Source organism: Rhinopithecus bieti, unplaced genomic scaffold (genome assembly GCF_001698545.2).
Source record: "Rhinopithecus bieti isolate Rb0 unplaced genomic scaffold, ASM169854v2 scaffold_30906, whole genome shotgun sequence".
NCBI lineage: Eukaryota > Metazoa > Chordata > Mammalia > Primates > Cercopithecidae > Rhinopithecus > Rhinopithecus bieti.
In genome coordinates this window covers 601916-614258 of record NW_016813269.1, presented here as the reverse complement: position 1 = coordinate 614258, position 12343 = coordinate 601916, and the positions used below count along the sequence as shown (strand labels likewise).

At 36.6% G+C, this 12343-nt stretch overlaps 1 protein-coding gene across 1 annotated transcript in view; it reads left to right on the top strand.

Annotated features, from left to right (window-relative positions):
* Positions 1-12343, top strand: part of CERS3 (ceramide synthase 3) — a 127216-nt gene that overhangs the window by 77617 nt on the left and 37256 nt on the right. The window contains exon 11 of the mRNA XM_017847919.1: positions 2696-2849. Within this exon, the coding sequence (XP_017703408.1) occupies positions 2696-2849 (154 nt within the window). The remainder of the gene's footprint in view (positions 1-2695; positions 2850-12343) is intronic.

The window sequence follows — 12343 nt, the reverse complement described above, 5'->3', positions numbered from 1 at the left end:
AAAAAAAAAAAAAAAAAAAAAAAAGAATATAGTTTTGAGAGCGATATCCTGAATCATGTTTAACAAAATACTCTGGGTTACCTGTAAGTTGTGAGACTTCAAGTGATTTTTCCTTCCTTAACCTCTGTATATTTTTCTGTAATTGCTAAGTTTTTAAAACCAATCAAGTTATTACATTTTTTTTTTTGAGATGGGATCTTGCTCTGTCACCCAGGTTAGAGTGCAGTGGTGCGATGTTGGCTCACCGCATGCTCTGCCTCCCAGGTTCAAGCAATTCTCTTGCCTCAGCATCCTGAGAAGCTGGGATTACAGATACCTGCCACCACACCTGGTTAATTTTTGTATTTTTTTTAGTAGATATGGTGTTTCACCATGTTGGTCAGGCTGATCTTGAACTCCTGACCTCAGGTGATCCACCCGCCTCGGCCTCCCAAAGTGCTGGGATTACAGGCATGAGCCACTACACCTGGCCCCTGTTTTTCAAACAAAGAACTTGAACTGATAACTTACAAAAGAAGAAATAGAGCTACTAAGCAGACACAGGGGAAATGTTAAGGCCTTGCAAATAATGTAAACTGAAAGTATTTTATCTTTTAAGTTAAGAAATTTTGAAACTATTTCATACCAGTTCTGAGTTCAGTGAAACTCTTCTTTTATAAATTGATGGTGGCCTTATGAATAGTTACAATTTTGGAAAATAATTTGACAACATTTTAGTACCTTTTAATATACACCTTGAATTTTTCTAACTTTAATGTATACCTTAAAACAGTAATCTCGCATTTAGAAATATATAGTTTCACAGAAATAATTTCAGTTTATGAAAGACTATATACATCAAGTTGTCTAAATAGCATAAAATGTCTTTGACTTAAAGCTAAATGTAGTTGAACATAAAATCTCACAAATGCTATGTTTACTGCAGTGGTAAAAATACAGAACAATGTGAAGTACAAACAAAGGTGAAGAACAACTGACATTCTCATGCTTTGCTGGTGAGAATGTAAAGCAACCACTCTGGAAAATCGTTTTTCGGTTTTTTATAAAGTTAAGCATATATTTACCAGATGGCACATAATTCTACCTCTATATATTTACCCTTGAAAAATCAAAACTTCTGTTCACAAATAAATATCTACATGGATATTTATAGCAGTTCTATTCATAAATGTCAAAAGCTGGAAACAACCCAAATATTCTTCAATGGGTAAAAAAACAAACTGTGGTGCAGCCATAAAGTGGAGTGACACTCAGTAATAAGAAGGAGCATGCTATTGATAACCATGAAAACTGAATGAATCTTAAAAGCATTATGTTGTGTGAAAGAAGGTGGCCTTAAAAGCTCACACAATGTATGATTCCATTTATGTCTTTGGAAGACAGACCAAAGAATACAGAGCAAAGTGTTTGCCAAGTTTAGGTGTGGAGGAGGGTGTGGCAATAAAGGGATAGCATCACAGAATTTTTTGGCAAGATAGGCTGTTCTGTATCCTAATTGTAGTGGTGGTTAAACAAACCTATAGACATTAAATTCATTGAACGATACACCAAAAAACAGTAAATTTTACTGCATGTTAATAAAAAAAAAATTGTTTAGGAAAATACTGGAAGAGAATGCATGAAAATTACAATATTGTTTGTTTAAGGTGATGGTGTTATGGACAATTTTCTTTTCTTGTTTCCCCAATGTTACGTGAAAAAATTATATCTATAGCTAATATACTTATAAACAAACCTATTGAAAGACTCTAAATTCATGGTACTATATAAGTTTGAGAAATGAACAAATAGCCCTTCATATGTCAATAAAATCTTTTTCTTTTTTTCACGGAATCTTGCTCTGTCACCCAGGCTGGAGTGCAGTGGCGCAATCTCAGCTCACTGCAACCTCCGCCTCCCAGGTTCAAGCAATTCTCTTGCCTTGGCCTCCCTACTAGCTGGGATTACAAGTGCATGCCACCACACCTAGCTAATTTTTATATTTTTAGTACAGACAGAGTTTGGTCATGTTGGCCAGGCTTGTCTCAAACTCCTGACCCCAGGTCATCTGCCCACCTTAGCCTCCCAAAGTGCTGGTATTATAGACATGAGCCACCATGCCCGGTCCATATGGCAATAATATCTGAAGACACTGTGCATCTTACGTCATCAGGAGCAGTTCAAATTGTGTCCAGGAGCCTATTTATGAAACTAATAAAGCATGCAATTTACTTTAGGAAGCACAAGTGTAAGTACTCATGGAATTTTTGCTTTGTTAAAGCTTCTTTTATTTGGAAAATTTACTTTTGTAGAATTCTCTATTCACCTTTGATGCCAAATAAATGAGATTATGTTTTAAGGCAATAATAACCTTATGTAAAACATGCATTATCTTATTTGTTCTTCAAAATCCTCTAACTCCACCACCAGAAGGTAAACATGGTTAGTGTATGCTCTTGTTGGAAAAGAGGAAACCAAGGTACATTCTAGTTTAAACACTGCATAATAAAAATGCTGTTTTCTTTAACTTTTCTTCAGGAAGACAGATTGTACTTTTTTTGTTGCTTGCCAGTAATGATATTTAAGATAATATTATTGTATCTTTTCTTTCAATAATTTCCTGGGCTTTATTAGGAGAAAAAGTATTTATTTTATTATTGAAAATTCATGAGTGCTTTGGTTGTGATGAAATTCTCTCATCTGTTTGGTGTTTCAGGATTTTATATTGCACACTGATCTTGCCTATGTATTACCTCGAGCCTTTCTTTTCGTACATCTTCCTCAACCTACAGCTCATGATCTTGCAGGTCCTTCACCTTTACTGGGGTTATTACATCTTGAAGATGCTCAACAGATGTATATTCATGAAGGTAAGGACTGTCCAAATGTTATTGCTCTTAATGTCATTACCAGGTTAATGGTGAGGCCCAGACTGTTGAATGTTCAAGTTAATTCATGGTTTTAACCAGAATTCTTTTTTTCTTGATTTGATCATTTTTGATTAAAATTTTGGTAAAATAGAGCTAGATTTTTCATAAGTAGGTCTTTAAGGTGCTTTTAAGAAATTGCTTTTATTAGAACATGTTATTTTGACATTTAAAAAATGTCAAAATTTAAAATTCTAAAATTGCTGCTTGTTTTATGCTTGAAGAAAATTTTAAACTTTTGTTTATTGAATGTAATATTTGTGCATATTTATGTGATATTTTGTACATGCATAGAATGTGTAGTCAGGACATTTGGGGTATCCATCATCTTGAGTATTTATCATCTCTTAGTGTTGGGAACATTTCAAATCCTCTCTTACAGCTATTTTGAAATATACAGTGTATTGTTGTTAACTACAGTCACCTGCTACTGAACATTGGAATTTATTCCTTTTATCTAACTCTAAGTTTTACCTATTACCCAGCCTTTCTTCATCTTCTTCCAACCCCACCAACACACCCTTCCCAACCTGGTGTCTATCATTCTACTCTTTGATATATTGTTTTTTTTTTTTTTCTCCTTTGGATGAATTTCCAGTAGTGAGATTGCTGGGTCATATAGTAGTTCTACATTTAGGTTTTGAGAGATCTACATTCTGTTTTCCATAGAGATTGTGCTAATTTACATTCCCACAAACAGTATATAAGAGTTCCCTCTCCTTTACATTCTCACCATGTCTGTCAATCACTTTTTGCCCTTTTAATAATAGCAGTTTTAACTGGGTGAGATGATATCTCATTGTGGTTTTGACTTGCGTATTTCCCTGATGGTTAGTGATGTTGAGCATTTTTTTTATATGCCTGTTGGCCAGTGTATGTTTTTTCTTCAGAAATATTTATTCATGTCCTTTGCCCCTTTTTAATGAAATTACTATTATTATTATTTGTTGTTGTTGTTTTACTGTTGAGCTGTTTGTTTTCCCTGTATATTCTGGATATTAGTCCATTATCAGATGAAAAATTTGCAAATATTTTCTCCCATTCAACAGTTTGTCTTTTCACTATGTTGATTGTTTCCTTTGCTGCACAGAAGCTTCTTAGTTTAATATAGTCCCATGTGTCTATTTCAGTTTTTGTTGCCTGTGCTTTTGAGGTCTTAGCCATTGAATCTTTGCCTAGACCAATGTCCTGAAGTATTTCCCTGAAGTACTTCCCTTATGTATTCTTCAAGTAGTTTTATATTTTAGGGTCTTATATTTAAGTCTGTAATCTATATTGAGTTGATTTTTGTATATGATGAGAGATAGAGATCTAATTTCAATCTTCTGCATGTGGATATCCAATTTTCTACACACTATTTATTGAAGAAGGTGTCCTTTCCCCCAATGTATGTATTTTTTTTTTATTTCTGTGAAAAATGGCTTTGGTTTTTTTTTTTTTTTTTTTTTTTTTTTTTTTTTTTGACAATGTCTTGCTCTGTCTTCAAGGTTAGAGTGCAGGGGCATGATTATGACTCACTGCTGCCTCAATCTCCCAGGCTCAAGCAATCCTCCCACTTCAGCCACTCAAGTAGCTAGGACTACAGACACATGTCACCACACTTTGCTAATTTTTAAAATTTTTTGTAGAAATGGGGTCTCTATGTTTTCCAGGATGGTCTCAAACTCTTGGGCTCATGCGATTCTCTTGCCTTGGTCTCCCAAAGTGCTGGAATTACAGGTGTAAGGCACTATGCCTGGCCAACATTGCTATCTTGGTAGAGATTGAATTGAATGTGTAGATTGCTTTGAGCAGTCTGGTCATTTTAATATTAGCTTTTCTAATCCATGAGCATGAGCTGTCTTTCCATTTGTTTGTGTCCTCTTCAATTTTTAAAAATCAGTGTTTTGTAGTTTTCCTTGTAGAGGTCTTTTACCTCCTTGGTTAAATTTATTCCTAGGTATTTTTGTTGTTATTGTAAATGAGATTGCCTTATTGAGTTCTTTTTCAGTTAGTGTGTTGTTCATATATAGACACACTATTTTTTTATGTTGAATTTGTATCCTGTCACTTTACTGAATTTATTTATCAGATCCAAGACTTTTTTGGTTCTTTAGGTTTTTCTGGATATAAGACCATGCCACCTGCAAAGAGGGACAATTTGACATCCTCTTTTCTAATTTGGATGCCTTTTATTTCTGTCTCTTGCCTGATTGCTCTGACTTTGATGTCCAGTACTACGTCGAATAGGAGTAGTAAAGTGAGCATCTTTGTGTTGTTCCAGTTTTTAAAGGAAAGGCTTTCAGCTTTTCACCATTTAGTATGATGTTAGCTATGAATTTGTCATATATGCCCTTCATTATGTTCAGGTACGTTCCCTCTATGACTAGTTTGTTGAGAGTTTTTATCATAAAAGGATGCTAAATTTTATCAAATGCTTTTTCTGTGTCTATTGAGATGATCATATAAATTGTATTATACATTCTGTCTATGTAATGTGTCACATTTATTGATTTGTTTATATTGAATCAACCTTGCATCCCTGGGATGAATCCCACTTGGTCATGGTATGTTACCTTTTTGATGTACTGTTGGATTTGGCTTGCTAGAATTTTGTTGAGAATTTTTGTTATCTATGTTAATCAGGGATATTGGCCTGTAGTATTTTTTTGTTGTTGGGTCCTTGTCTGGTTTTGATATCAAGGTAATGCTGGCCTTGTAGAATGAGTTAGGGAGAATTCTCTTCACTTCAGTTTTTTTTCTTTTTTTTTAGTAGTTTAAGGAGAATTGCTGTAAATTCTTCTCTGTAAGTTTGGTAGAATTTAGCAATAAAGCTATCTGGACCTGGACTTTTCTTTGTTGAAAGATTTTTGTTACTGATCCAATCTCTTTACTTTTTACTGGTCTATTCAGGTTTTCTGTTTCTTCCTCAATCAGTCTTGGGACGTTGCATATGTTTATGAATTTAACCATTTCCTCTAGGTTTTCCAGTTTGTTAGTGTACAGTTATTCACTATAGTTTCTGATAATCTTTTGTATTTCTGTGGTATCAATTGTAATGTGTCTTTTTTGTTTCTGATTTTCTTTATTTTGGTCTTTTCTCCTTTTTTCTTGGTCAGTCTAGCTAGCAATCTATTTTGTTTATCTTTTCAAAAAACCCACTTCTAATTTTGTTGATTCTTTGTAATTATTTTCAGTCTCTTTTGTTTGGATTTGCTCTGATCTTTATTATTTCTTTCCTTCTACTATTTTCCCATTCGGTTTGTTCTTGCTTTTCTAGTTCATTGAGGTTCATCACTAGATTTTTTATATGACATCTTTCTACTTTTTTGATGTAGAAGTTTATTGCTATAAACTTCCCTCTTAGCACAGCTTTTGTTTTATCTCATAGGTTTTGATATGTTGTGTTTTGATTTTCACTTGTTTCAAGAAATGCTTTGATTTTCCTCTTAATTTCTTTCTTGACCTAGTGGTCATTTGGGAGCATGTTGTTTAATTTCCATGTATTCATACAGTTTTCAAAGTTTCTCTTATTATTGATTTAATAAGTGGGTCATTTAATTATTGATTTAATAAGTGAGTCATTTTTAAATCCATTCAGCCAGTCTATATCTTTTAAGTGGAAAGTTTAATCTGTTTACATTCAAGGTTAGTATTAATATGTGAGGGGTTATTTCTGTCATTTTATTAATTAATTTCTAGTTGTTCTGTATATCCTTTGTTTCTTTCTTTATCTCTTATTGTTTATCATTGTGGTTTGGAGGTTTTCTGCAGTGGTAACATTTGAGTCCTTTCTCTTCTTTATCTAATCCATTGTGGTCTAAAAAGACACTACATATAATTTCAGTTTTTAAAAATTTGTTGAGACATGTTTTGTGTCCTAACATATGGTCTATCCTGGAGAATGTCCCATGTGCTGATGAGAAGAATGTGTATTCTGTAGCCACTGGATGAAATGTTCTGTAACAGTCTGTTAGGTCCATTTTGCATAAAGTGCAGTTTAAATCCAATGTTTCTTTGTAAATATTTTGTCTAGATGATCCGTCTAATGGTGATAGTAGGGTGTTGAAGTCTGCAACTATTATTGTATTGGGCCTCATCTCTCTCACTAGTAATATTTGATTTATATGTCTGAGTGCTCTATTGTTGGCTATATATATATTTAGAATTGTATTTCTTGCTGAGTTGATCTCTTTATCATTTTATAATTGACTTTTTTTGGTCTATTTTTACTGTTTTTTTGAATTAAAGTCTGTTTTGTCTGATATAAGTATAGGTGTTTCTGCTTGCTTTTGGTTTCCATTTGTAGGAGTAACTTTTTACATTCCTTTACTTTTAGTCTATATGTTTTGTTTTGTTTTGGTTTTCTGTTTGTTTTGTTTTTTGTTTTTTTGAGACAGAGTCTTGCTGTCACCCAGGCTAGAATGCAGTGGCACAATCTCGGCTCACTGCAAGTTCTGTCTCCCAGGTTCACACCTTTCTCCCATCTCAGCCTCCCTAGAGCTGGAACTACAGGTGCCCACCACCACACCTGGCTAATCTTGTTTTTGTATTTTTAGTAGAAACAGGGTTTCACCGTGTTAGCCAGGATGGTCTTGATCTCCTGAACTTGTGATCTTCCCACTTTGGCCTCCCAAAGTGCTGGGATTACAGGCATGAGCCACCGTGCCTGGCCTAGTCTATATGTGTTTTTACAGGTGAAATGAGCTTCTTGTAGGCAGCATATAGTGGGTCATTTTTAAATCCATTCAGCCAGTTTCTATCTTTTAAGTGGAAAGTTTAATCTGTTTACATTCAAGGTTAGTATTAATATGTGAGGGATTATGTCTGTCATTTTATTAATTAATTTCTAGTTGTTCTGTATGTCCTTTCTTTCTCTCTTATTGTTTATCATTATGGTTTGGTGGTTTTCTGCAGTGGTAACATTTGAGTCCTTTCTCTTCTTTATTTATGTCTTTGTTCTACAAGTATGTTTTATACTTTTCTATGTTTTCATGCCGGTAGATATGATTCTTTCACTTCTGGATGTAGAAATGCCTGAAGCATTTCTTGTAGGGCCAGTGTAGTTGTGATGAATTCCCTTAGCTTTTGCTTATATGGAAAATACTTTATTTCTCCTACATTTATAAAAGATAATTTTTCTGGGTATAGAATTCTTGGCTGACAGGTTTTTTCCCCCCTTTTTCAGGAGTATGACCATATCATCCCATTTTCCCCTGGTCTGTAAGGTTTCTGTTGTTAGTCTGATGGTGGTTCCCTTACAGGTGACTAGTCACATTTCTGTTGCTGTTCTTAGAATACTGTCTTTGTCTTTGACTTCCAACAGTTTGACTATAATATGCAGTGAAGACCTTTTAGAATCATATCTATTTGTGAATCTATGAACTTCTTTGTATCTGGATGTCTAAATCTCTTGCAAACTTGGGAACATTTCAGCTAATATTTTATTAAACAGGTTTCTATTATTTTATTTTATTTTCACCTCTGGAACACCAAAAGTTCAATAAGTTGTTTCCCTTACAGTGTCCCATATGTCATGTAGGCTATGTTCATTCTTTCTCATTCTTTTTTTTTCTTTATTTTTATCTAATGGAGTTATTTCAAAAGACCTGTCTTCAAGTTCTGAAATTCTTTCTTCTGCTTGATCTAGTCTATTATTATTATTATTATTATTATTATTATTATTATTTAAACCAACTCCTGGATTCATTGATCTTTTGAATGCTTTTTTTGTGTGTGTCTCAATCTCATTCTGTTCAGCTCTAATTTTGGTTATATCTTGTCTTCTGCTAGCTTTGGGGTTGGTTTAATCTTGTTTCACTAGTCCTTTTAGTTGTGAAGTTAGGTTATTAAATTGTGATCTTTTGAACTTTTTGACATGGGTCTTAAGTGCTATAAATTTCCTTCTTAACACTGTCTNTTTATTTATTTATTTATTTATTTATTTATTTTGAGATGGAGTCTCGCTGTGTCACCAGGCTGGAGTGCAGTGGCACAATCTTGGCTCACTGCAACTTCTGCCTGCTGAGTTCAAGAGATTCATTCCCCTGCCTCAACCTCCTGAGTAGCTGGGACTACAGGTGCATGCCACCATGCCCAGCTAATTTTTTGTATTTTAGTAAAGACACGGTTTCACCATGTTAGCCAGAATGGTTTCAGTCTCCTGACCTTGTGATCTGCCGACCTCAGCCTCCCAAAGTGCTGGGATTACGGGTGTGAGCCACTGCGCCTGGCCAATCTAGTCTATTTTTAAAGCATTTGAAAGTATTTTGTATTTCATTCAATGAATTCTTTACTTCCAGAATTTCTGTTTGGTTCTTTATTTATGATATCTATCTCTTTGGTAAACTTCTCATTCATATTATGAATTGTTTTCTGATTTCCTTGTATTGTTTATCTGTGTTCTCTTATATCTCACTGAGGTTCTTTAATATAATTACATTGAGTTCTTTTTCTGAGACATCTTAAGTTTGTTTGTATTAGAATCTGTTGCTGGAGAATTATTGTGTTTTTTTGGAGGTATTATATTTCCTTGCTTTTTTATGTTTCTGTGTCCTTAAATTGATATCTACACATCTGATATAACAGTTGCTTCTTACATTTTTTTGAATTTGGTTTCATAGAGGAGGATATTTTCCTGAAGATGTACTTACAGTGGTTGTTGGTAGGGCACTTTGGTTCTGATTCTGGGTGCATGCAATAGTGTAGTCATTACATGATTTTTTTTGGCTATAAACAACCTCAGTGGTGTCTGTGAATTTTTCATTGGCTTAGGGTGCGGTTAGTGGAGACTTTGGTGAAGTTTTGCTGGGGATGGGAATGCCAAGTGGTCTAGTCCTTGAGCCCCAGTGGTGGCAGTAGTGGGCCAAATGGTCCTATCCTTGGGCAGTAGTGTTAGCAGCTCCAGACAGGCTGATTCTTGGGTCTTCAGATAGCTTTCCCAGGTGCCAACAGTGGCAGTGATGGGGCAGGAGGTAGGTCAGTCTTTGGGCCCCTGGGCAGAAGCTGTGGCATGGGCAATGGCAGTAGCAGTCACTTAACAATCCTCTGGCTCCCAAGTGGTCTGCACTGGTGTTGGCAGTGGCTGCAATGGGCTAGGAAGGCCAGTCCCCAGGCCTGCAGGTGGCATGTGCAGGTGAGTACTAGCTGTGGTGATAGCAGCAGGTTAGGTGGGCACATCCTCAGGCCCCTGGGAGGAGTGCTCAGGTACCAATCATTGTAAACATAGCCAGTTGATTTCTGGGCCTTCCAATGGTATACTTGGGCGGTAGGTGGAGGGAGTGTGGAACCGAGCCAGGCAAACCTATCCTCAGGCCCCACTGTGGTACACGCATGTGCTGGTTGTGGTAGGCAGGGGCAGGGTGCCCTGCTACTGGGAAGAGTGGGGTTGCTTTCAGTGGTAGCACCTGCAGGTAGTTGGCTAGGGAGCACATGCTTCATCCCCATGTATCAGCTGTGGATAGGCTAACCTGTCCTCAGGACACTTGTAAATGCATGGCAACTCTACTACTAAGACAGTAGGGTCACTGCCAGTGGCTTGCACTTTTACCCTGGTAGTGGCATCCAGCAGTGGGACACATACAAATGTGTGATGGCACACTACTGGGAGTATCAGGGCCACTGTCAATGGTTACTGCTTCAGCCCTGGTAGCAACAGCCAGCCACAGCAGTGCCCACACATGGGGGATGTCAGTGGGGTTCCAGGAATGTGTTGATGCAGGGACTGTTGTGCTTCAGCACAGGCTGCAGTTTGGCAGAGGCTAGGCTGTCAAAATGGCACTGTGCTGTAGCTGCTTAGGACTCAGGGGGTATGTGGGACCCAGTGTGAGCTCCTTCTATGGAGCGATGCTTTTGTGTCAATTCTAGGCAGCTCTCTCTGTTAGTCTTATGGCCCATGAGCGTGGAGGGGCTCTCCTGTGGCTAGAATTGCAGGAGTCCATGATGGGAATGTGGACCACTGAGATTTTTTACTTACCCTTTTCCCACATTGGGGAGTGTCTCCAGGTTCTTAGCTGAGCAGACGGTCTTGGCTTCCCTTTGCTTTCTTGCCTTAAGTGTTTCCTGTCACTTCTCTGTTAAATTCCACTCTTCTTTAAGAGGATCTGTTCAAAGTGTGATTATCTACTTGCAGTTTGGTTCCTCTGTGAGGAGGCATGTACCAGATGCCTCTGGTTGTTCCCGATTGCTGCTTTTCAAAGAATTCCATAATGAGTCAAAATTTGCTCTAGTTTTGGACAACCTTTATGATGATAATTGAATAATACTTCAGAGCCTTATGTTTATTTTTACTGAATATCCAAATTGCACATAATGCTCTCCTCTGAGCTTGCTCCCCACTACTCTCTGAAATACTGTCCATCATTTTACTATACTTTGTTTCTGAAAACATCTTCTCTAAATAATAACAAATTAATTAGCCTATTGATTCGACCTTTTAGACTATTGAAGGTTTTTTGTTGTGTTGTTTTGAATTAGGTTCTCTGCTTTAATTCCAGAAAACAGTGAGGGAAAGGCAACAGAGATGAATAAGATAATCCCTGACTTTAGGGAAATAGCCCACCATCTAGTGGAGAATGTTCACCTACTGGCAACTAACTGTAGCATACAGAATGTCCTATGGTACATACAGGCTCCAGAAACTTGCTATGGAAGAAAAGATAAAAAGAGAAATTAACTCAAGGGACTAGGAAATGTTTCATTGAGTGATGGAGTTTGAGTTGAGCCTTTAAAGCAATTGAAAAAGATCGCATTTCTGCTTTGTCTTAAAATCATACTCTACTACTAAGTGTTGATGAAAAGAGTCAAACTCTGTAAAATATTTGAACAGATTTATCCTGAACCAAATATGAATGACCAGTGGCCCATGACATAGCCCCAGGAGATCCTGAGAACATGCCCAAGGTGGTCAGACTACAACTAGGTTTTAGACATTTTAGGGAGCTATAAGCCATCAATCAATGCATGTAAGATGTACATTGCTTTGGTCTGGAAAGGTAAGACAACTGGAAGTGGGGGGCTTCCAGGTCATAGGCAGATTCAAAGATTTTTCTGATTGGCAATTGGTTGAAAGAGTTATTAGATAACTCATTAGATAAGAGCTGAAATCAATAGAAAGGAATGTCTGTATTAAGATAAGGGGTTGTGGAGACCAAGGTTTTATCATGCAGATAAAGCCTCCAGGTAGCTGACTTCAGTGCTGTTATCAGACCTTAAAAGGTGCCAGACTGTTAATTCATTCTCTCCTGGATCAGAGGAAAGATCCAGAAAGGAAAGGCGATTCTCTGCAAAATGTAGGTTTGCTTCACAAGAGACAGTTTGGTAGGGCCATTTCAAAATATATCAAAGAAATATATTTTGGAGTAAAATACTTCAGTTTCTTTCAGGGGCTGCTGTCTATCATGTGATGCTATACTAGAGTCAGGCTGGAACTTGGTGTCTTATTGCTACAAAAGTCAGTC